At 41.0% G+C, this 26948-nt stretch overlaps 1 protein-coding gene across 3 annotated transcripts in view; it reads right to left on the reverse strand.

Moving 5' to 3' along the window:
- Positions 1-26948, reverse strand: part of Satb2 (SATB homeobox 2) — a 167611-nt gene that overhangs the window by 14283 nt on the left and 126380 nt on the right. For all 3 annotated transcript variants that reach the window (XM_035440955.1, XM_027396913.2, XM_035440954.1), the window contains one exon: positions 18016-18213. In XM_035440955.1, coding sequence (XP_035296846.1) covers positions 18016-18213 — 198 coding nt within the window. The remainder of the gene's footprint in view (positions 1-18015; positions 18214-26948) is intronic.

The raw sequence follows: 26948 nt of genomic DNA on the forward strand, positions 1-26948 counted from the left end.
GCCGGTCATCCTCATAAGCTGGAACTGTCGAGTGATTATACTTTCAAATGTGAATTTGCTTAAGGGTGGATTTAATTTAATAGCTGAGAACTCAGTGCAAAACAAATACACTTACAAATGGCATTAGCAGGGAATTAATCATTAACACTCTTGATTGGTGTTCCAAGATCAACCCCCTATGTTGGCTGCTGCCAAGATCATAGAGTTCTCAGTGACTGCTTCCCTCATCTTAGAGTCAACATCCAGCCCACCCCATGTGCTGAAGAGGACTCCCTTTTCAACAGATTTTGGAGGAAGGCTCCTCTCTCTATAGATACTCCTACTAATGTCACTTAGATCTTTACAACCTCTTGCCTGAATGACTACCACTTCCTCCTAACAGGCTTCCCTGCCACAGCCTACAGAGCATCTAGCCTAAGGCCTTCAGGGGCCTTAAGTCATGCCAAAGTCTCTTGAATGTCCAAGAAAATTGTCACCTGATGTACCTTGTCTCTCTACACTATCCTTGCTCCCTGGTCCCTGCCTTGCAGACTATATACCCACCAAACCCCTGTGGTCAGAGCCCTCCTACTCCTGAGTCTCAGCATCATTGTCACTCTCCTGAGAAACTCCTTAAAGAGACCCTGGGCTGTCCCCTTTGGGGAGCCTTCTGGGCCCTCCCATCAATCAAGTTCAGGACCTTGATACTGTTTTCTGTGGTTTACTCTGTACTTAATTGCTGTGTTACAGTCATCTATCCTTGACTAGCAGTCACTTCACAGGACAGGGCAGTGCCTTCAAGAAATAGTTGAAACATAAAATCTATCATTAAATGCTCAGACAACTTCTATAGCAAAATCTGCCACATTAAATAAACTGAAATTCTTATTAAAGTTTAAAAGACATCCAATAGCGTTAAGATAAAAATAAAAGGAAGGCCACAGCCTTGGTGAAAGAGTGCATGCTTACTGAAAAGAACTGAATTAGAATAGTTTGCACATGCCTAAAATTAGAAAGTTTGTAGTAACTCACTGCATGCATGCAATACAATATAGCTTACTAATTCCCCCACATCACTGGACTGGAAGTGTCTGGCACTCAGGAGACAAACACTTAGGGTGTTACTGTTGTTGGACACTAAAACTGACATGTTGGCTCATTTTTTGACTCTCTCTCTCTGTCCCTCTTCATTCTGTACAACTCCTTTTGTTTTCAGCAGCTCCCATAGGCCTGCAGCAGACAGCTACCATGACCAGAAAAGTTGCTGCAGGCAAAACAGCAAACAGCAAATGAAACTTAGAGAATCCATATAAGACAAAGAAAGGGAATCTTGAACCCAAAATGAATCTATGGAAGCTACAAATGTTTTCTAATGAAGCCTATGTGCCCTGGCCACTTCCTAAGATGGCACTGGCCCCTGACTTAGATATATGAGACTGTTATCTGCCTATAAAACACTGTGGGAAAACACCTAATGTCTTCTCCAAAACAACTATATATTGTCAATGTGGTTTTCCTTAGAGTAGAAATGAATGAAGTTCATCTGAATGAAGAATAAAGAGAGAAAGTAACAAAATCAATTCCAAATATGTATTTTTGCCCCTATTTCCACTCAGCCTCTCCAGTTTCAATGGCACACATTTCAAAGTGAGCAAATGGTTCAAAAATAAACTCTTTACTGCTTTTTGACTGCTTTGTAGCTTATTTATATTTTATCAAAAATCTGTTTTGTTTTGTTTTTAAATTCAACTAAAACTAAATAAATAATGGAAGCTAAGCATAGAAAGTCTACAAACCAAACATGAACCATCTCACATGTCTTTTGGGATCAAAAGGTGTTGGGGTGGCATCAAAGAGCAGCTTTGCTACAAGGTGCTATGCTCACAAGGTATTGTGTAGTTATTCTCGCCCAGAATACAGTTTTTAGCCTTGTCAGGGTCTCTGTCAGAATTATAATTCCAAACTGATGTGGAAAACATGCCATCAAAATGCTGTTATCATATTAAGACACTTGTGTGGCTTCAAGAATCCCAACTGTCTATTTCTGAGAAGAGAATGGATTTAAGGAAGTATTTCTAAAGTGGAGCGGGCAGAGAGAATATAGGTACAGAGCATGGCCAAGAGGCAATTCAGATGGCAGACGAGAGAAAGCACAATTTACCACGTATACTGCAGCAATGGGCATTAAATAATCATCTCTGAATAAACTGCACAAATCAATACGGCCCTGTCGCTCTAAACTAAGAACAGTATTGCCTAAAGGAAATCTCTAAGGTCAACCAGCAATTAACTGAAAGGTTTTGATTGAAAATGCTATTGACTGCTTTCATATCACACAGCTTCCTGGTCATTATACTTCATGGGCTAAGTAGGTGCCAAGACATTAAACTGTCAATAATCTATTAATACTGAACAGCTATGCTCACTCTCCCTGAATCTGCCGGCAAATCTATGCAAGCCAAATACCTTGCTTAGAACCAATGTGAATTCCTCAACCCTGACATGGAAATTGTATCTTCATTATCCCATTTTAAATGCCTAGAAGTGTCACTCAGTGTAGGAGAAATATGTATGTAGAGATGCTTATTCACATGCATTAAACTAACATTTGTTTTCCAAGAGATTGCTGAAGGGATGGAGAACATGTCCTGGACCACCCCCCCACTTCCTTTCTAAGTCATATTTAACAGTTCCTAAATAGAGCATAATAAACCCTTTACAAAGAGAAATGAGAAGTTCTTCAAAAGGAGCCTGACAGCCCTTGTGCCTTCAGCATCTGGAAAGCAGTTATATATTGGGGGAGGGGGCGTTTAATGAACTTAATAGAGAAAAGCACTTTAATTAAATGCTGTCACAGTGGACTGTATTAATGACAGTACACAGAGGAATTTAAAGCCAGCCAAGTTTATTTAGCAAATAGAAACTGGGCTTTCGAAGCCTGCAAGTATTTATGTTTCTGCAGTTGGAGTATATCTAGAGGATGATGGTGTCAAATGAAAGCATTGAGTTATTAGATATGATTTTATTTATTGTGTATTATTAAAGTTTCAAAGCCCTCAGGGGAGTCACTTTCATTTGCAAAATGAAGCACTGTATCTGATCAGAAGGGGTTAAGGAAAGAGGACTGTTCCCCCATCTTTTCCTGCTCCCTAGTACTTTACTTCACTGCAGGGAATGGGTTAGCAGATCAGGTAGGAGGCTTGCCTTTTCAGGGGGGGTGGGGAGTGAGGGGTGTGGCTGGCTGATCAAAATTCTCTTCAATGGATAGCAGTGGCAAAGAACCAATGTATTTCTCCTCTGGCTCTTTCCCCTATTTTTGTTTCTATTGTTGTTGTTGCTATTATTATTATTATTATTATTATTATTATTATTATTATTATTTTATTACTTTTCAGTGACTTGCCCCTAAATACCATTTATTCTATTACCCACAGCAATAAGCTGAAAAATGACCAAAGCATTTAAAAATCTGTGTGAAAATTTGGTTGCCATAACTCATTTAATGAAAATCATGAGAAATACCACGTTCTCCAAAGGTATCAGATGTTTGACTTGGGGCAATAGGAAAAGGGGGTGTCTTCTTTGGTGTCTTCAATTTGGAGACTGATCATAGAACAAACCTATTATTAATGATGGTATTTTTAAAACAAAACAAATCCAAAAAAAATGGCCTTAATGCATGAAAGCTGTAAAAGATTGAGAAGCTGATCTGGCTGGAAAATACTATGTGTGTGTCAAAATGATTTTCTCTACCGTTTGTAAAAATGTAATTATCCATGATAAGCTATAACCCATGATACTACAAGGGCAAGGGATTTCAAGGAAACCCATTAGAAGCTGAGGGTTCGCTTTTGGTCTTCCGTCGCTGACACCACCATGTCTGAGATCACAAACCACTCTGTGATTTACCACATCCTTCTTGCAGTTATATATACAGCCTTGCAGGCTGTCTTTAGATTTTAATTCAAAACATGAGAAAGGGGAAGAAGGGGGAAATGTGAGGAAGAGAAAGAAAAAAAAAGCAAAAGCCCTAAACCCAGCACCTACTTCCTTTCGAGAACAGAATAATAATCACAAATGTAGACTTTCAACTTTCTAAATAAATAATCTGAGTTTTAATCCTCCCCCCAACCCAAGCTATTTATTAATATCAGATGTCTGGTCTGTGTCTTTGTAGCTCTGGAACTTAGAAGTGACTGAGCTTTTCCATCTGTGCCAAGATGTTTCAGACTAGGTTTTGAAAGGCTGAAAGTACAGATGAACATGGCATAGAAGAACAACTAATTACAGACACATTCTAGATGTGAGGAGTGGCCACAGAGAGCACTGAGGACAGTATATGTTCATGTGGTGCGATGTGTTCCTCTACTCCATTTGGGCAAGTCCGCCAAGACAGCTGGAGCTCAGGCCACCACTAGCCCACTTCTAGCTCTGTTCCAGAAAGGAAGGCAGAAAGCATTGGCCATCTTCTTGCAAATAAGTGACAAGAAAACTCCTGGCCTAGTTAATCAGTACATCTAATATGAAGATATATCAGAGAGTTGTCAACTAATAGGACAGGGTGGGACATTTGATTCAGATTATGTTTCACAAGCCAGAGAATCAGTGAATCTGCTTCTCTTTTCATTACCAAGGGAACAACTGTGTTAACAGCATTCCACTGTTCACTAGTGGAACCTCTCTCATTGGAAGATTTTAACTTTATACCAAGTACTCAAATGTATATTTCTTTCAAACATGTACCTTTAAATTCTACCTAAATGGAAATGCTCATCATGGACATACCACAATTCCTACCACTTTCTGTCTCTATACTGTTCCACCACCCCACCAAACACAGGAAAGTGTTACATGAAAAAATCATTTGGAGCCAAGCATGGTGGTGCATACCTGTAATCCAAGCCCATGGGTGGGAGAGGCAGTTGAATACAAAATACAAGGTCAACCTCAGCTACACAGTGAGTTTGAGGCCACCCTAAGCTCCATGTAACCTATCTCCAAACAATGGGGGGACTTCTAGTTTGGATTGTAGACGCTGTGCATACAGCCCACATTCACAGCCACATTTCATTCACTCAATTCACAACAGAAATAGGGCAATCTCTCTATAGCTACAAGTATTTGTCTTCATGAGTTTACATCAGTGCTTTCAGCTTCCAGAGTTTGGAGGACTTTAAAACAAATAACTTGCTCCCCATTTTGAGGTACACAGTCTGAGATCAGTTTCTCTTATTTGAAACAGCAATTCCGCTTGGATAATTTGTTCCCATTTTCTACTTTTCTAAATGCTGGAATGGCAGACAATGGGCTCCTCGTGCAATGTGAACACACAATGAACACAAGCAGATATCTACACAGGCAAGCCTTTTACACTGCCTCAGCACAAGACAAACCCTGAAAATAAGGAATAAGTGGAAATCACTGCCCTTTACATCGACACTCTCTGATGTCCTGGTTTCTGATGTCACTCAGTTTCAGAAACAGTTAATTTTAAAAATACATATACTAAGATGATTGACAAATTTTATTTATTAAAAAAAAGAAAACAAAGACATGAGCGGCCAAGAAGTTTTTATTTTATTCTATTTTAGACTTGATTGGCATTTATTCAGTTTTATATTGGTGAGTGCTTAAATATCGGCTCTCTGGGATTAACAATCCCAATTGGCTCCTTGGCAAATTCTCAAAGGAAGGCCACCATGGTGGGTTTTATGTTCTCAATGAGGTATCAGCAAGTCCCCCAAGTCCCCCTGAAAATGTAATATGCTGGTATAGACTTGACTCTACTATGGAAATAGGCATTACATCCCTCCTTTGACAGGCCACATGCTACTTCTCAACCTTTCCAGAATCCTTTTGCTTGGCCTGTCTTACAAGTCATTTTCCCAGTGTCAACATAATTGGGCCGACCCCAACACAATAGACAAATCCACAGAAGGCTGCACCTCAAAAGGTGGAGGGATTTATGATTTGCAGTGAATTTGACTGAGAAACAACTTGTGAGGAAGTTGAACGTGTGGCCTTGGGACTGTAGCCTAGCCGGTTTACTTGAAAAGCCCCCCCCATTTCTAAGGTCAAGCCAAGTAATAATAAAATAAATGAATGTCAGAACTTTGGCAGTTTTCCTTTAAATGGAAGTATGCTTTTCTATCATTACAAGAGGAGCTTCTAGACTTCCACTTAATAAAAATCAGCAGTAGTTTGCAGCTACATTAGATCTCCACACTAAGCAGAACCAGCTGAGAGGCCACTGGAGGTAGGCTTGGCTCAGGTACTGGCTTTCTGCTGCCGTAGTCCCAATTCTCAGTCACAAGCAAACCGATTGGGTCAGAGTCTACTGTAAGCTGTCATAGTCGCTACGTTCTTGCTCATGTTCTTTCCCCAATGTACTTTACTCTTCCTGGAGCAATGGGTTTTTGCTTTATTTTATTTGCTTTTGACACTCATTGAAATTAAATAATGAAATTAAATAGATGAATAAACCAAAGAACGAGTTTCCAGTGCAGAGCCCCCAACCACCTAGATCTCACTGTGACAATTTACAGAATTGGTACTGGGCTTCTTTTCTCTTCCATTGGGCCAAATGCTCATTAACACAGAGGTTATTTTTTATTCTTTTTGTAAGACACATAGGTCCCTGAAATCATGCACAGAAGTCCTAAGGTGGCAACAAGCATGCAGAAAGTTGTAAATATTTGGAAAGTCTATGATTTGGATGAGTGAACTACAAAGGCCCATGTGTTACAGGCTAGGTCACCAGGGTGGTGCCAATAGGACGCAGTAGAACCTGAAGGACATGAAGCATCCCAAGGTCACTAGAGGTATGTGCTCTAAAGGTGCTTGTGAGAAACCCTGTTGTCTCCCTTTTCTGTTTCCTGGCTTATGAATTAAGCAATCTCCCCCCACCTCCCTTTGCTCCTATGTGTTGTTCCAGACAGACAGCCTAAGTGATGGTCCAATTTCATCTTCTCTGGGAACCTTTAGAACTATGAGACAAAATAACCCTTTTAAAATACACTTCTTTCCTCAAGACCAGTTAATATTTTCCTTTAAGTTGACAAAGACCAACATAGAGCTGCTTCAGATGCCTGTTTAACATTGGGTCAGAGATTCAAGCCCATTTGCTGCACACATTCACAGTGCCACAGTCTCAAAAGCAGCCAAGCTCCTAGTTGTTTTCAAGATGTTGATGCATCTTTTTGCTTTTTAAGAGTGGAAGCATGATAAAGGAGGAGGAGCAAGAGGAGAAGAGAAAGAGAAGGGGGAGGAGGAGGAAGCAGCAACAGCTACAAACCATTTTCTTCTCATGCACAACGTCATTTAATTCTTCCCCACAGAGGGTATTCACTCAGAGCAAGAAGGCTTGCGATGAGTTTTAAAGGGCTTTAAAATGTAGGAAAGTCAGGAGAAAACAGACTGATCTGAGTCTTTCCAACTGTATCAAAAGAACTGTATGTCAAGCAGACCTGAGAGTTCAGGTCACTCTCAGATCTTAATGTTAGAAAAGCACACACTAACACCACCCTCAACTCAATTCCGAACTCTCTCCAGTGGAAATTATTTCTTTCATCCTTAAGATTCATAAGGATATCATTCAGGGGACTGGAGAGATGACTTGGAGACTAGAAGCACTTGTTGCTCTTGCAGAGGACCTGAGTGCTTGGTTGCCAGCATCCACATGGTATCTTTTTTTTTTTTTTAATTCTCTGTATTGTTTTGGAGGCTGTCCTGGAACAAGCTCTGTAGACCAGGCTGGCCTTGAACTCATAGAGATCTTCCTACCTCTGCTTCCTGAGTGCTGGGATTAAAGGTGTGTGCCACCAATACCCGGCTCCATCTGGTATCTTATAAATGACCACGGGATCAAGAGTCTTCTAACCTCTGATGGCAATAGGCATGCATGTCTTACACAGACACATGGGGGCAAAACACTAATAATTTTCTTTCAGAGAATACTACTCAGAGTTCATCAGCATTCTCAAGTACCTCCAAGCAAACACCATCTCCTTTAAGCCTCACTGAATCTCAAGATTAGGGTGTTCATCACTGTCTCCACAAAGGTTTCAGCAGCAACTGTAATCTCAGAATTCACAGGGCTGGCCTTAGACTTCAGACCTGAGTTCCAGGAGATTTTCCTCTTTATCCATGCATTAACTGTGATGCAGCAGAGACATGGCTTCATGGTCTAGTTAGATAAAGTCCCTTGACAATTTACAGCTCTTTAAAAGTGGGGGTGGGGCGAGCATGATAACCCTTTCATTTGGATGTATTTGGAAATATTTCAATATTTAAATTTATGGACCAGGTTTGTTGGTTCCATTTGGGTTCCCAGGATACATTTTCTAAAGTCTTAGAAAGGCAATTGGGCTTGACCTCCCAGGCTATTTCTATGTCACTTCAGTTGCAAAATCTCCAGGGTTTGTGACCTTACTTGAGTGATGAGACTAAACCAAAATATGTAAAATCATCCCCCTGTGCAATCAACAGAGGCAACTGGTAGGAACCTTCCATGTGGGAAAGCCTTTCTCTGCAGACTGCCCTGTGTTTCCTCTGTGACTAGGAAGACCCTGCTCACAACAGTCACCAGTGAGTGAAAAGCACGCTGGTAGAAATGGAAAGCAGAACATGTGAAGCAGGGCTCCCAATGTGCTTTTCTAGGTAGCAGTGCAATACCAAGAGGGGCCAGTTCACACCATGAACCTCCTAAGGGCCAAAGATTTAGTCAAGGCATGCCCAGGGAGCCAGGTGGTTTGGCTGGTGCCCTGACAACGGATTAGCCCTTCCACAGTGCCACACAATAAGGTTGTCGAAGTCACTCTGGGTGGTAAGAATGAATGCAGCCAGGACATAAGACACACAAAAAGTGTCTGTGTGGTCAGGGATAAATGAAGGGTGGAGCGGACATACTTATTTATCCATCTGTTTTCCATCAAAAGTACTTTTTAAAACACCACTTGATTACTAATCAGCAGATGTGATTTGTTGTGGAGCTATGTAAATCACTTTGGACTTCAGAATTGATTCGAAATGTCTGCTTGCTTCACACCTCCCAACAGCCTGTGTGTGTGTGTGTGTGTGTGTGTGTGTGTGTGTGTGTGTGTAGGTAATGTCATTCCCTCGAGGCTCAGTATATTTTAGAGTTGTTACTAGATTCATTCTGAAAGCAGAAAAAAACAAAATATTTAAAAAAACAACAACAAAACCCTAAAGAGATATCACTCAGTATTGGAACAAACCAATAAACAGGACCTCTAGTGGCATCACTGGTCTTAATTTTAGATTGGGGTAAAGGGGCACAGAGGAAAATGGAACTCTGTTAGAAATGCATCCTGTGCACCTGGGAAATCCTTCAATATGTGTGAAATCCTGTCTTAATCGCTTTTATATACATGGAGCCTAGAAAAGTGCCTGCTACACTGAAGGAGTTCCATATTTGTTGAGTGAAGAAATCCAAATGCAAGAATAGAAACAATTGCTCTTTGGAATTTCTCTATAACCTGCACTTTGAAAATAAGTTTGTTAGCCAATTTTCATCTTCTTTTCCAAAAGTTACATTTGGTAGACATCCCAGGAAGGATAAAGGAATGCACTTTCCTTTTCTCAGGTGAAATATTGTGAGCAGGCCTGGGATTAGGACAATGACTAGTCAGTATCCACAAGTGTCTTCATTCCAGGTTGGGTTAATCATTGCTACTTTTATCAGAGGGAGACAAGGAAAGACAGCTCAAATACACTCACTACCTTGTCTCTAGGACATGCCTCTCTTTCTCACTGCTGTGTCACTCACATTTGATCAGTTTGTCTTACCTCAAAATTTATGTCATTGCCCTCTATGCTCTCAGGTTGAAAAAGAAAGATTTCATATTATAAAAAAGAAGGAAGGAAGGGCAGAAAGTGGGCAAACCTGAACTGACCCTAACAGATTCCATAGTAATTCTTAAAAGAAAAGACAATTAAGCTTTATGCTTTTATGTATCACTTAGTTTTCTTTTTACATGTATTTTGTTTTATGTGTATGGATATTTTCATATAGTACAGCACATGTTCCAATATAAAACAATGAGCCCAAGGAACACACTCTAAAGAAAACAAATAGGAGATCTAGACAGAAATTAAGATTAAAATCTACCAGTACACTGAACACAAAGAAGTACACTGAACACAAAGAAGTATACAGGAAAACTGCAAGAAAAAGAGGGGTAACAGCATGAAAATACAGAACTTAAAGTCTCCCTAGATCACTGGTTTCCCAGTACCGATTTGTAGACCTTTACATCTAAAAACAGGTAATATAAATCTCTCTCAATATGACTTTATTAAATTTGTTCATCTCACTTGCAAACCATCTATACTGACCCAAAAGAGTCCCAGGGGTCATGCTCTCCAGAATGGGACCCTAATTTTCTGGATAAAGAGTGGCAAACTACGGGTTACTCATGAGCAGTCCACAGCTCGTTGCTTTTTACTTCACATTGTTCTTTAATTGTTCTGATACTTTGCCCAAGCAGGCTCTTTCAAATATATTCTAATGCAGTGTCTCTTGAATCAAGCTTCAGTACTACTGGTTGGAAACTCATGACAAAAAAGTCTCCTTCAGGGGGACAAAGTGGACACTTCAATTTCTTCTCGAGAGTAATCTAAAGGAGCAATGAACAAAATAAGCTGGCTTGAGAGGTATCTGGAAACATCTAAACACAGAGCAAGGGATAAAGGCAGGCTTGGGTTCTGAGAAGGAAGAATTATAATTCAGAGAAACTATGAATAGTACACACAAGTTACAAAGTGGAGAAATACAGACCATGAAGGGCAAATCGGGTGACAGTTTGGAAGAAATGCTTGGTAGAGAAGGAAGGTGGCATGGGGAAGGGTTGTGTTAAAGATGAGAAGTGAGGTGGATCCATGAACTGTGCCTTCATGACACCCCTCCTTCCTCAAAAATAGGGAACCACACTAAGAGTACTACACCTTTGATTTTCACAAAGTTCTTCACCTTCTGTTTCTTCTATGTTTCCAAACACAGAAAAAACAGATTTATATGCCTCATAGGAAATAAAAGACTTTAATGAAACATTAAATTTAACCAGAGCTCAGAGCAAGCAAGCCTCCTTTCTTGAGTGTATACTAAAAACCAAGTATATAGCAAGTGTCTAAGCCACTGACTACAGGTCCTAAGGAACTGCTCAGACTTTTTGCTGGGGGAGAACTTCTCAACATAGTTAGGACTGTGAACACAGAATGAAAACACCAGTTTCCTAGAATCAAAAGAACTGGTTGCAAAAGAATGCCAAATTTTTCTCTATTCCTGTGTAACATTTTTAAAAGTGAGACATACTGAAATACTAACTGGTAACACAGAAATCAAGAATCCTCCTTGTGAGGACCAACTTCTTGGTACCCACCTGCCCCTGTGTATTAAACAGGGCAAAATTCACTGGTAGCTCTCCTTTATACCACAGTGAGGACTGAAAACTGGAACAACATTCAAACAGCAGGTTTTTGCATAGAACTTGGAATGAATCCAAGATAGGGAAAAAATCATAATAACCTGGTTAGAGAATTTGCAAACATCCTTAATTAATTAATTGGCTTATCTATTTATTTTCCTAGAAGCTGTTCTTTTGGAAGCAAATTCATAAATCAAGATAGTCTATCCAACTAGAGCGAGAAAGCAGGGTATCCTGCTCAGGGCTGACACAACCTTAAACTCTAACAGCAAAATTCATATTCCCAGGCGTCTCAAATGCAGCTGATGACAAGAGGAAAGGTCACTGGTCTCAGATCTTTGACATCACACCATTCAGTGAGTTTCAAATTTCACTGTACTGCATGGCCTGTAAAAAGGAGAGCTCAGAAATCTACACATTTTCAGCTGAATAATTAACAATAAGGTAATATATTTTTAAAAAGCTGTGTACCATACAAGACAGCTAACATCAGGCACGCAGGAAATGCTACTCTGCAGTAAACAAATGAAAGGCAGACTCACAAGGTAGAAGGATGTGAATTCAAGTTCTCACTTGGAGGAGTTACTCAACTGCGTTAAGCTGAATTTCTTATCTTCCCAAGTAGATAAAAACCCCCAACCACTCTATCCGTTTTTCACAATGAGTAAAGATGATAAAATTATAAAATCTCACATTTGGAAAGCCTGGCTTTCAAAAAGACTACTTGCTGCCACAGAAGAAAGAAGGATGGGGTGATGAGGAGGGGAAGAGGGATGAGGAGGGGATGAGGAAGGGAGAAGGGGAGGAGAAGGAGCTGGAGAAAAAGGAGGATGGCAATGAGAAGGGGAAGAGGGAGAGAAGAAAGGTGAATGGAGATGAAAGAGGAGAAGGAGGAGGAAGAGCGAGGGAGGGAGGGAGGGAGGGAGGGAGGGAGGGAGCAGAACCATTACTGTTATTACTAACACTGGATTTCATATAGGGAAAAATTCAGAATCAGCCTGGAGATACTATGTTCTGCTTTACAGGTGAGGCACTGATGGGGAGCCTAGACCAGGAATTGCAACTCTGGCACTATTAACATGTCATCCAAGTCCTGTTTGGGGGATGGTCTAACATATTGTTGGGTGTTTGACAGAGTTCATTTAGACTCTAGTAGCATTCTCAAATTGTAATAATAAAAAATGTTACTGGACACTGTCAAATATCCTGTGGGAAACAATACTGCCCTGGTTGTAAGTCATTGGTGGCTACCAGCAGCAAGAAAGCTGTGGCTTAGAAGGTGCTAAGAACTCCCTGCACCTCAGTCCAGATGAGCAAAGGCACAGTGGTGGTACATGGCCATCAACACCAGGTCTCATGTTCTTACTCAGACAATGTACAGCATACAATTTTGAAAACATGTATTTCAAAACCATATAGCAGCTAGCTCCTAATTCCTGAACTTAGAAAACAACTCATGGAAACACTCTAGTGGGAACACAATAAAATAGTAACACACAACCTACATCAACACAGAATATTTGGTGGATGCTCCACAATCAACCCTGCTCAGGATGCTCCTCAATCAACCCTGCTCAGGAGCCACTCATAGAATGAACAATGTTGTTTATTCTTTGGAGCAAAATGTGCTGAGAGGCAAGCACGGATGCCAAAATCACCTGTGTTCTCACTCAGCTGGTGAGCCTGGCTTCAGCCAAGGCTCAGTGGCTACTCCAGTTTTCCAACTCTAACTCAGAGCTGGTACTAATGATTAGCTGAACATGACTAGATTTTATTCTAAGCTGAGGATATCCATTTGCTCTAGGGCGGTGGTTCTCAACCTGTGAGTCTCGACCCCTTTGGGGGTTTAAGGGCCCGTCACAGGGGTTGCCTATGATCATCAGAAAACACAGGTATTTACATTATGATTCATAATAGCAAAATTGCCATCAGGAATTAGTGGCAAAAATAGTTTTACTGTATTAAAGGATCACAGCATTAGAAAGGTTGAGAACCACTGTTTTAGGGCCTCAGGTCATAATAACCACGTGAAAGAACGCACTATATCTACAAGAAACAACTTTGACCCAACTTGCTGGAGGGAAAAATGGAATTTATTTCACTGCTTGCCATTGTCACAGAATGTTTTAATTTGGCTTAGTGTGCCTTGTCATGTGTCCTGCTCTCTGATTTACTTATTGTATTTTATGTATATAAATGTTTGTTTCCATGTATGTCTGTGTACCAAGTGTGTGCCTGGTGCCCGTGGAGGTCAGAAGAGTGCATCAGTTCCAGGACACCCTGGAACAGCAGTCATGGCCACTATGAACCACTATGTGGATGAGGGGAATTGAACCTGAGTTCTCTCCAAGAACAAGTGCTCTTAACTGATGAGCCACCTCTCAAGGCCCCTTGTCTCACCTCTCTTGATATTCTCTGTGGTATCTATATTTGAACTAGAGGCATTATGTAAGTTGGTATTTCTCAATGTTTCTCCCTATTATCAACTCACCTATGAGTCTTTTTATGTTGTCTTTTTCCTAAAACATTCTCCCCTCTACATAAAATTTTAATGCTGCAGATATGCTTACTGTCTTTATTTGCTTTGTCCCTGCAGAGGACCACACTCTATTGTGAACCTAGGATTTTTATTCTTCCCAAGATCCAGTGTTCACTTCCCTTGAAACAATATACCTCTTAATGTGGACGTAGGGTATGTATGGCTTTACAAAGTGTGTTTAGAGCTAAAGCCAGTTTCTATTCAGTGGGATTAATAACTGGGGTTTCTAAAAGGACTTAGAATTCCCAAAAGAAACTCAGGAAAGCCAGATAACTCAACATGACCTAAAAACTACATATTCCCTGGGGAAGAATAGTTTCAAGGAGAAGGCATGTCATTCTTCCACCATGACCACCTTAATGGCATTCCTACATGGCCCTAAGTTCAGTGTAGTCTCAGCTGTAACCTTGATTCATCTCTGATGGGAAATTTCATCAAAGACACACTTATTAGCCAACAAGCAAAGGCTTAAGTCAAGATGATCAAACCATCCTGTGTGACATTCTCAAAGAACTAATAAAAGTAAGTGGCATGTAGGGAAAATAAAGCCCTAATTAAAAGCACCATAGCTTTGGAGCAGAAGCTTCAGATGTACAGATGAGACCACCAGTGTCAGATGACCTAACTGTGGCAAAGAGACCTAACAAATATCCAGAACCCAGGTCAACAGACCAGTCTTATAATAAGTCATTATACCCAGAGATCACTGTCTCTGATATTCATCATTGAAGAGAAACTGGAGAATAGTATATCCAATTATCTAAAGAAATTAAATGGTACTCTTCCATGACCACAGAGAGACCTCTCTATATTTTATTATGCTGTATATATGAGAAAACCCTATCACTAATTTCATTCATCCTTAGTGATTTAGTGATGGCACATTTCCTACCCAATTAGACAATATGCGGCATTGCTAAACCAATGGTAAGCTGGCAGAAGGGCACAAGTTAAATCTCAACCCTTACTTAAGTCCATTGTCTTAGGGGCTTAATATATTTCTTTTCTTTTTCTTTTTCTTTTTTTGGTTTTTCAAGACAGAGTTTCTCTGTATTGCTTTGGAGGTTGTCCTGGAACTCGCTCTGCAAACCAAACTGTCCTCTAACTCAGAGATCTGACTGCCTCTGCCTCCGGAGTGCTGGGATTAAAGGCATAAGCCACCAATGCCCGGTGGGTCTTAGTATATTTCAAAACACCCTCTACCAAGCACAGACAGAGGCTGTGTCAGCTGCATTCTCCAGTCTTAAGAGCTATTTCCAGTGATTTTTCCTCACTTTTTATATTATGATTGCAATAAAATTAATCCATAGCTTTGTATCTCTCTGGCAAACATAAATTCAGAAAAGCAGCATCATTCATAGGGAGGCATAAGGACTTACAGCAGTGGTAGGATCAAGATCACCAGTATGTGGGGCAAATTCAGTGAGGAAGATGTCACCATATGTAAACCCCTTATCTAAGATCTAAGATATGAATCAACTACTTTCTTACAGTAAGTGAATTGTCTTAGTACCAGAAGTCACAAATTGGGACAATGCGCTGAAACCTGCAAAGGTTGATTTTGCTTACCCATTAACTACTGTCAGCACACTCTAGTTTGGACACACCAAACACAAGAGAACAACTGAACCAACTGCATGTCTGAGAGTTAGTTCACTTAAACTGGTCAACTCTCTGAAGAGTAAACTAGACAGTCTCTCATCTATCTAAATCCTGAGCCACAGAGATGATAATTTCTACACAGGAATCTAGACATGTATGGTATGGGAGCTAGTATCAAAATGAAGGGTTCCTCCACTGCAACAGATAATGGGTCTTTACAGTGTTCTTTCAGATTTCTGTTTTTAGGCATTTTATAGCACATGCCTATTTTCACAGCACCTGGGAGGCTGAGGCAGGAGGATCTCAAATTTGAGGTTGACTTGGGCTACATAGGGAAACCTTGTCTCCAAAGGCCAAAACAAACAAACAAACAAACAACAAAGCAAAAACAAAAAGCTGTGAGTTTTCCACTTTCCTCGCTGTTGAAATGGCTCCACCTGCCACTACTATCAAGAATAAAACTTTAAAAAGAATTGCTTCTACTATATAGGACTAAGATGGACCTTGAATAAAAGCTCATGCAAAGCGACTGGTTTCTGATGTATTCTTTGCTGTTCTATTGGCTCAAAACAGAAGTCTGGATCAGTTTATAGCAAGATGAGAAAAGGAAGGGTGATAGCGTATTTTTTCATGGGGTTGAGTTTCTACAGTTGGTGTGATCTTTTCTCTGACACGATTTCGTGGATACACTTGGTATTCCACAGTACTGAACATTATGAAATAATACTACAAATGACCAGGAGCTTCTCTGGAAGTACTCAAATCGATTTATTTCTAAAATAAAGGGTTGGTAAACTATATTGGGACCTCTTTAATTTAAAGAAATTAAAAGTCTGAAAGCCACTGCTCTGTGTGACTCACTACACTGGCCTAATCATCTGCAGGGAGGTTCCTTTGGTGTTTGGATGAAGCTCTGACCAGGAAAAGATCACGATGGGGAGAAAGGAGGCTGTGCCTTGTGGCTCAGCCTCCCACAGTGAGTGGCTCTGCTGTTGACTAACCATGGACCCTCCTGCCCACAGCGCTGGGTCCACTGAGAATATTGCCACAATGAACTCACGGGTCCCAGAATGACGATGGCCAGAGAAACTGACAAATCAAAGCATGAGAACTTTGGCTGAGATGCCAGTATTTGATAAAATGTAGTTGGATGGGCCCCTTCACTTCTGGCTACTCTCCAGGCATACAAGGGTGGAGCAAAGGGAAAGGAGACATCCTTCACCATCTCTTCTAGTACATCTGTGACGTAAACTGTACCTCATCACCCTTCCCTCATTATCATCTTCTATTCTATTCTATTCTTCGCATGCCTGTGCACACACATGCACTCTTGACTCTGCTTTTCTTGTCTACATAGAAGCTAAGTCAGAGAGAGGTCTTGGAAGGTCCCCTTTGCAGCTGTCAAGATTCCTATTACTAGGCCACAGAGCCAAACCAATGTGCAAAACTCTAGCGATACAAGGGTTAGCAGTTCTTGAAAGTAACGGATTTAAGATTTAGAAGCAGCGGTGGCACACGCCTTTAATCCCAGCACTCGGGAGGCAGAGGCAGGAGGATCTCTGTGAGTTCGAGGCTAGCCTGGTCTCTAGAGCAAGTACTAGGATAGACTCCAAAGCTACACAGAGAAACCCTGTCTCGAAAAAAAAAAATATTTAGAAGCAGACAGTAAACCCAGCTACTTCAGAAAGTATTTGTTTCAATGCAATCGGAACGCTAAGAAAACAAAGCATGCTGCTCAAACAAGGCAGACTTGTAAAAGTGGAAACTGGAGACAGCAAAAGTTTGTCTTAAAATTCCGAGAATCTCCTATGATTTGACCCAGAGCTTCAGATGCGTTTAAAGGTATTCCTTGGGTGAGGAGGCTATTTCTTCAATTTCCATCAAATACTACCTGAAGGGTTTTGGATCAAAATTTACTTCAATTTTTCTTTAGAAAGCCAACGGATGGGCCAGGGACTTGGAGGGTAAAGGCATAGGATATCAAGCCTAATGACCTAAGTTGGATCCCCAGGACCCACAATAGTAGAAGGTAAGAACTGATTACCACACGTTGTCCTTTGAGCCCCATTGTGCTATGGTGTGTGTGTGTGTGTGTGTGTGTGTGTGTGTGTGTGTGTGTGTGTGTGTGTGTGCATGCTGCACACATACACAAATAAATAAAAGTTAAAAAACACAATGAAAAAGTGATGGAGATGACATTTAGTATCTGAGTGAGTGATCTGGGCTCACAACCTGAAAACATGAGCTGTCAGGAGATGCTCTGCTATTGGCGCTGGATTTCCTGGCCATTTTCCTCTAGTGCAAGCACACACACAGTACCTCCTGTGATGAACAGTTTCTCTGTCCTCAGGGACAGGGTACCAGTCCTCCGCTCATAGGAGGCAGTGCACTCCCTGACTCTGGGCAGCTGCTGCCAGCAGAAAGCCCTGCTGGGGCTGGGAAGACACTGACCTGCACAGGCTCAGGTGGGAGCTGGACCACATGCTGCATGCGCTCACTGTGGTGATGTCTTGATTCTTCCTCATAGATCACATCCCTCTCATGCTGGGGAAGATTCAGGAAGCGGCGAATGGTGCAGAGATTCTCCCAAAGGGTGCGGTTTTCTGGGCTTGGGTTCTCCTTCCAGCGAAGCAGTTCACAGAGCCAGCCCTAGAGAGGAGGAGATCATGTGAATTAGGGCTGCTGAGTGCAGAGCAGCTATGTGGACCTGGGCTTCAAGTCAACTGCTATCCCCCAAACCCTGATTTTGTATCAGAATTATTCCCACCAACAGTAGTAGTGACTTAATGGTCCGACTCTTATATCCAAACAGTGACCATGTGGATAGTTATGCCAATGCTCATGAGTCTACACTTTCTGTCTTTATTTGGTACCTTTTTGAGATAAGCCCAGTCTGGCCTGCAATTCACTGTGTAGCCAAGGATGATCCATTGCCTACAGCTCCCAAGTACTGGGATTACAGGCTTTTGCCACAATGCCTGTTATTGGTATGGAGAGCCAGAATGAGGAACTTGGGACTTCCCAAATGCTAGACAAGCAGTCTACTAATGAGGCTACCTAGGCCCAAGAATCTTTATTCCTATTAAAACTTTTAACACCTTCTTATAGAATGCATTCTCAATGAGTTTCTTTCTTTTTTTTTTTTTCTGCATAACCCTGGATGTCCTGGAACTTGTTCTATAGACCAGGCTGGCCTTGACCTCAAGAGTGTTTCCTACATTTGCTTCCCACGTGCTGGGATTAAAGTCATGTGTCATGGCCAGCCAGCTCTCAATGAGTTTCTTTTCTTTTTAGATTATTGTTTTTATTTTATGTGCATTGATATTTTGTCTGCATGTATGTCTGTGTGAGGATGTCAGATACCCTGGAGTTAGAGTTACAGACAGTTGTGAGTTGCCAAGTGGGTGCTGGGAATTGAACCTGGGTCCCCTTGAAGAGCAGCCAGTGCTCTTAACCACTGAGCTATCTCTCTGGCCCCATCCATGAGTTTCTTAATAAACACTACAACAGAATCTTCTAGATGCACAAATGAAATTATAGTTACCCATGTCTCTACAGAAGGAATTTTTATTTTTCAGCCATCATTTTTTTTTTAGAAATTACCCAACTATGTTAGTGTTTTAGTCTAAAGGGAGGAAAGACAAATACACATATATTTGGCAAATTAAAGAATAAAGAACAAGAAAGGAAAAAAATAATGTCTTGGTGTCAATAGCACTGAGTCCTCTAGGAAATATCCTTCTTATCATTAGTAACCCTGCAAACAGAAACAACAGCCTTGGCTAGAATAAAAAACAAAGGCATATGTGCTTCATCTATGAGTGCTGCTTTGGGCTCAACACCCCCTTAACCATCGTGGTCCCTCCACAGCCACACCTGCAGGAAGGTAAGCAGTTCATCAGACTGCACCTGCAGAGGTCTTGTCCCAACTCTGCCATCGGATGTTCTCTCTCTCTCTTGCAACTGCACAAGAAAGAAAATGCAATGCAAATGATGGCTTATATGAAAATAATACAGAGGCTGTCAACATCGCTCACTGACTCATGTCAAAATATTTTACCCAGTAGCTTTCTAACCCATCATTTCCGAGCTACGTCGCTAATTTTAAAAACAAGAACTGTCCCACATTACATCTCTTGCAAAAGGGTAGAATTTTTTTCTTAAAAGGTGCATAAACACAACTGACTTTGTGAGAAACAAATCCCAAACCTCAACATATTCTCTAGCATCACTTGCAAGCCAACAAAAGCTCCTGACACGCATCATAAAAAGCCCATATAATATCATAAGCTGTTGTTTGTCTAACTCTCCACTGTGTCTTCTGCCTTTACCCAAAAAAAAAAGGCAAGATTTGATTATCTCCGCTGCATCAGCCAAGACAGCAACACCAGCTGTTCTCATTGTGCAGCCTCCTCCTCACGGCCTCCATGTTAATAACCTGATCATTCCATTTTCCCCTTCAACTGCCGGCTGCAGCACCGAGAAGAGACAAAAACCCAGGCCCGTGTGCAGCAGCTGTAGGCACTGAACTGTGAAGCCACCAGGGATTTATAAACTAATCTGTAACACAACACTGCCTTGTTTTTACAAGTGAGAGGCCACATTTGCACAGACCTGATCTTTTCTTGCAATAAACTGGGAGCTTGGGAGAGTTAGAGGGCTAGGAAGAATGAAAACAAGGTATCTTATCATTTGCTAGGAAATGTTTTCCCAAGCATTTTTCCAGTCCCTCCCCCAACTCAAGAGACAGGTAATGGTTAATTTTCAAGTGCCATGCACAAGAAAAATGAAGATAAATTTTTATCACTACCAGAAAATAAATTATATTTTAATAAAAAATCTCCTGGTCCCAAACTGTTTTCTCAGGGGTTTCTTTATACAAAGGAAAGAATTCTTGAGATGGAAAATAAACCATCTGTGGAAAAATTAAGCTCCCATTTCTGTGTCTTTTCACAGATCTGAATAAGTCTCTAGTGAACTCTTTCAAATGTTTCAAACAGGTATGTTTAACATCTCCCAGGGGAAGCAATAGCATGGAGACCAATCACTGAATGGAAAATAAAAACAAAAACCTACATCTGTTAAAAGATGAAGTTCTGAGATAGCCAGACCTTAAGGAAGACAGCACCTGCTGTTCTGCTTGAGGGATGAATTGCATTGTGGGAAGCCGCAGCTTGAAAGCAGACAGGTGACAGCTGAGTGGTATCTCCACTTATGACACTTGGAATGTCTCACACGACATTCATTGCCACATTTGATTTATATGCGCTGTTATAATCTGCACTCATTACAACCACTTAGAACAACACTATAGGCTCGTCATGGACCCCGTGCTGTCTGCCATCATCTTTAAGAAGTGTAGTGCTCAATTTGCCCACTGACATACAAGGTCTTGACCTTGAAGCTATTAGGGAGTGGATTAGACACAAATGTGATCATGTGTGCAGACATAAGCAAACCAAATTAATTTCTGGCACAAGGAAGTAGCCAACAAGGCCCTGTTCTTAGGACAGCAGAGAACTTCCTCAAATCCCTGATGGGCTGAGCTAATGGCATGTTTAAGGGAACCCAGTTCTGAAGAGGAAGCACATTCATGGTGTTTAGAGGGTTATTAATCTAGTTTCCCCACAAAGTGTTTGCTTGGCTGATCAGATTAAGGGATGGAGCCTTCAACAGCGCACCCCCACCACAGCAGGCCCCAAGAAATCTGTGATACTTCACAGCCTTGGCCATATTGCACCATGTGTACCCAGCTGCTTCAATAATTAGCTTATGAATGTATCAGCTGGTTCTGTGATTTTTATAAATAATAACTAACCCGCGGAGCAGAAAGCTTGTTGAGAGCCTCTCACCAGCACAAAGTGGTGAGGTGCTCCTAACTCAAATTTGCTCTACAAAACGCTGGTATTCCCACTAGCAGGACTCCTGCAATGCCATTTATAAATATTTATCTCTTATCTGAGACAACAATGCATTTTGGGGCCAGTTTTCTTCTTGTCAGCCATGAGTTGCTGGTCCCTCGATTTGACTCTCTTGCTCATTCTGCACATTTGCACACCACCCTTCCTGCTCCCCTCCCATCCCACCCATCATCTTTTTATTCATCCCACCAGGCCATTTGGACACTGATCTCTATCTTCTCAACAGGGCCTCATATTTGTTTGTCTGGTGGCTAACAATTGTGTGAAGAAGTGCCATGCTGGTGAATGAACATGTACCTGTGTAACTGTGAGTGCACCCATCACAGAAGAAATAAAGGGTCCTTACATTGGGATTTTTTTCCTTTATATAATTTTTGCATGCCATCCAAGAAAGTTTTGCAGTATCGGGCAAAAAAAAAAGTGTAAATGTCAAATAAAACAGTGACAGATGACTGTATTCTCTATTGAATAGCACTGTTTCTGTCGTGCATGTTCAATGGGAACTCATGAATTATTAATAAACAAATCTCCTTTTTCTGTTAAAAATCTCAAGTAGGGTTTTTTGTTGTTGCTCCCTGTGTGTTCTGTGGAACATTCCTGAAGAACTTTCATTTTGGAAACACTAACAGGGTTCATGTGATCTCCAGCCCCAGCGGCTCCTGTCCATGTCCGTCTCTGTGGGTTCCTTCTGACTTTTAGTTCTGACTGGAGATTGGCTGACTGTTCAAGCAGTCCAGTTCACTTTGATAGTCTAATAACCAGGAATTCTGTGGGTTCCAAGGGTTGTGTAGAGCTCAGAATGGTGGACACCATTCATGTTTATTCATGTTTGCAGTTCTAAGACCTGACTTCTGAGTTCTTGCCCTGTCATGAAGTAACTGGCCAGTCTCTTAGTAAGTGTCTGCTCTGTTGGAGATTCTGGGTATTCAAGGGGAGGCCTACAAAAATGATGGTGTCCTCTGGTTCTGCTCTCTGTGATCTGTTACCTCACCCCTGTCATGAAGATTGGAGAGTAATTAGCTGTCAGGGTTTAAAAATATCAGAGAGAAATGACTTTGATCAATTGGCTAATAATTGTGTAAGAAAGTGCCAATTGGTCAAGGTCAGCTGTACAGACACCAGGAACAGTTTTGTAATGTGCCACAAAAGGAAGACTGTCATATGAAAGGTAGTTTTGCCTCTAAGTCATTACCCCAGAAGCCAAATCATGAAAGAGTAGCCACAAATCCAAACCAAGAGAAGATTGATACTCTTCAGAAATGGCACAGCCATAAAAGACAAGGGGGGAGTTAGGAGGAATTACAGGCCAAAGGCTAATAAAAACCACCAACTAGATCTGGGCATTCAAGAAAAAGACATGAGTAGAAGAACCAAGGAAACAGAATAAAGTTTTTAATATGGAAAACTGCTAATTTCTTGGCCTTGCCAATTGTACTATTATTAATTTCCCTATGGTGCTATACAGTGTCAACATTAAGGGAATTACATTGGGCAGGTGTGGTTAAAACACAATACAATTAGCCTAGTGGTTTTTTTTTTTTAACAGTGTTGTGTCTAAAATGAGTTCAAAAAAGTTTAAAAAATTGCAGAGACCACTAGAACTTACTATGAAAATACACATGGAGTCCATCTGTATGACTCCAAAGAACTCACCCTTACAGTGAAGGGGCATTGGTTCCTTCCTTTCAGTCACTGGTTAATGAGTTCCGGAACACTCAGAACATAAGCAAATAGTATTTATTAATATTATATTTCAGCCATCTCTTCAGCCTCTTAAACAAATTTTCGTTTGTAGGAAACCAAGTCTAACCACCCTTCCTAACTCCACAGGTGAGGCAACACTCGTACCCATCAAGACATAATCTGTTTACAATCCACATGTCCCTGAGAGTCACATGCCAATATAAATTTACAAAGCAAATCATGTTGTAAATGTATTAGGACTCTGTACTACTTGAAGAAAGGATTCTGTACTACTCCAATTATTTTTGGAAGATGAACAGTTCATAATCTATCTTTAGAAACAGTTTTATTGATGAGTTGCTTGAAGGAAGCAACCAGTAGCTCACAGTTCAAGATGATGGGACTGCTCCTGTTTGCTCATCTTTCAACAGTTCTCCTGGTGACCTAATTCTCCAGCCACAGTGAATTACTCAGCCCACCCCCCAGATGTTTGTAACATTCCAATTCCCACCCCCACACTTTGCCATGTTACCCCCTTAGCTGTAATAACTCCTGTCCAGATCTCTGATTCCTAGAGATACTGTTCTTCAAAGCTCTTATGACATGGCCTTGTCTAATCTCCTTCGAGAACTTTTGGTTCACTCCTACCTGAGCCTCAAGCACTCTGTACATACCCATTCACTATGTGACGATTGCTACTGTTAGGGGTAGGTGTGTCTGATGTACCTTCATCAGAATGGTTGGCCTCTTTCTGACAAAGAACAAGGTCAGACTTCTTGATCTAGTCTCTTCAGAGCAGAGTATTATTCCTTGCAGCAGATCTTGTGCAGGTGCTAATTAGATTGAACTGACACTATTGGGTTATATAGAACATAGCACATGGGTACTATCTTGTCACCTCAAAGCCAGTTCTTATTGAAGGGCACCAATTTCCAAAATCGGTCCTGTCAAGGTTTATCTGCCTATTACTAATATAAGAACATCCCATCTTTTCAGTAGCTCTAAGAGCTACTGAAAGCATTTTAAGTGATAATGCAGAAATCAACTCTTGTTTGCTTTCCTGCCACTCTTCTGTTTAGCAAAAGGTGTGTTGGAGGTGGGGTGGAGTATGACAAAGTCAAGAACCCCATTTAGCCTAGCTACCATTTTTATTCACAGTGAGACCATGATGTTGGATACTAAACAAAACACACATGGCCTGAGGAGAAGCACATCTTGCATCATTTTGGAACTCCAAAATGAATGGCATCCATCTCCAGCACCAAACCAGCCATTTAAGAGGCTGGGGGCCCCAGCAGAACAGCAGCAGTGTGTCCTGTCCATGGTACTGAAATGCCTGGGTAGTGTATGAAGTTGCAAATTTCCCCCGTGTCGAGATACCTGCTTAGGACTCTCATTTACAGCATTCCTCATATCTTCTTCTGTACAACAATAGCAATAATATTCCATCAATGGTGAGGCAGAGGAAGATAAGTGGCAACTCAGTTGTAGGCCAGTCCATATTTTTGCCTCAAAAAACCCAAAGTATTCTGGGCTTATGACATATTTTCCAGGTTTTTTTTTTTTAATTACATTTGTGTGTGTGTGTGTGTGTGTGTGTGTGTGTGTGTGTGTGTGTGTGTGTGTACATGTGTGTGTACATGTGTGTGTGTACATGTGTGTGTGTACATGTGTGTGTGTACATGTGTGAAGGTCAGAGACTGATAACTCATGGGACTTGATTTTCTTTCTATTGCGTGGGACCTAGGGATCAAACACAGGTTCTCAGTGCCCCTACTTCTTGAGCCACCTCAACAGCTCTAAATTTTCCAGATTCTGTTTCAGAATAAATACAAAGCAGTAATAAACAAAAGCTCATGGCTTGCTCTGGTCTCCAGCAGAAGAAAATGTTGCCCCTGGTGAAGGAGGTTGGGTGATCCCAGAAGGTGGGGTCTTGGCATGGTGACACCCCTTCTTTCCAATGTGTCTACAGTGAGCTGGTGAGCAAACTCCAGCTTCTAAAGAGGAAGTCACACACCCTTCTGCCCCTCTAGGAACTCTAATGAATGGGAGAATCGGCAAATGAACAGTTCCTCGGAATGACTCAAGCTTCTTGCTGCAGAAATGTAACAGGCCATTTCCTCACCCACATCTTCAATACAGAAAATGTCAGCATATGTAACCAAAAGGAAATGTTTTCTGAGTGCCTTAAAAGAAAATTCATATTATTAACCACAGACAGTTCGCTTTCTAAATGGAAGCACAGAAAGTCCCCAAACAAACTTTTGTAACTGTGAAAGGATTTCTCTTCAGCTGGTTGAGACTCTTCTGAAGTGTGAAATGAGCCAGATAATATTCTGCTCTTGTTTCTTCGTCACTGAATTCTCTTTTCATGAATCCAATAAGTGTCTATTAAAATAAATAACCCCCCTAATGATTCAAGATAACCTAATCAAGAAAGCTGAAATAGATAAGAGACTGAATACAGGGGAGACCTGTCAAGGGCTTCAATGCGTCTCTGACAAGGATGTCATCTAAACCCGAAAAAGAGAAATGTTCTGAGCATTTGGTTACAGTTCAAGGTCAATTATGTTTTACCTTCCATTAGGTAAGTGCAAATGATCTGATACTCTTTCTAGTTTTCAAAAATTGTATACAAAATCCTAAGCTGAATTTTCATGGGGACCAATTTTCAGCTTTCTCTGGGCTGCCTAAAGCATATCACTCACATATCTTTGGATGTGTTTACAAAGATAGAGCCTGTAATTGAGAGTAATGAAAATTTTGTTTCAGAACAATTCTTTAACCTGCACTGTGCAGGGCTCAAATCAAGAGGGGATTACATAAAAATGTGCTGCCTTTATTGGCACAAATACATGGGAATATGCTCAATTACACGTCTATGGAGATTCACACTTGGCTGTTTTGTGTAAATGTGCATACGCACGCATGCATTTATGGGTACACATGTCTGAAAAGGCCATTCATATGTGTGCAAAGGAACAAATGTGAAATCTTGGAGTCTCTATTTATACGAGAAATATATTAACAGCAAAATGTGCCATATTACAATATCAAACAGAAAATAACCATGAGATTCCCTTTCCCTCACTTCAGGTCCAAACTTGGGCAGACCTGTTACATACACTTCACTTTAAGCTAGGCAAACATCCTCCAGAACTTTAAAGCAGAGACACATGTAGAAGATTGGAAGGTGGCAATTACAGACAAAACACATGGGTAAAATGTGTACTAGGTCAGAGTCGGGACTACATGGAGGCAAGCTAACAAATGGTGCATGATTTGGAAGGCGAATGGCTGCCAGTGGATGCTATCACCCATGTTGTATCATAGGTCCTTAGCTTGAGTCCCCCTTGTCCTGTCCCTATGAAAATAACACACTAAAACAGTTTCTCCATAACAACATGGCTGGAAGCACTCATAGGCACCCACGTTCTTCTCTGGAAGAACCATGGCATAACTCATGTCTCTTCCCAAATGGGCTCCTGGGATTTCAGAGAGGGGCCTGTAAATGGGAAGTCAGATTTGCTTCAAAGTCACCCAAGTTTCCAAAGAACCATAACATAAACAGGCAAAATATGCCAACTCAAAATACAGTAGCAATGAGTTTAACATCAGCACAGCACAGAAGATATTCTGATTTTAAGAAATTCATGAGTTCTGTGGTTAATTTCCATTAATATCTACTAATGACTCCAGTAAATAACAACAAATAATCAAAAACTAGTTTTATACCATAAAACAGGGAGGGAATAAAGAAGACAATTCTTCATTATGAAG

Source organism: Cricetulus griseus, chromosome 2 (assembly GCF_003668045.3).
Source record: "Cricetulus griseus strain 17A/GY chromosome 2, alternate assembly CriGri-PICRH-1.0, whole genome shotgun sequence".
Classification (NCBI taxonomy): Eukaryota; Metazoa; Chordata; class Mammalia; order Rodentia; family Cricetidae; genus Cricetulus; species Cricetulus griseus.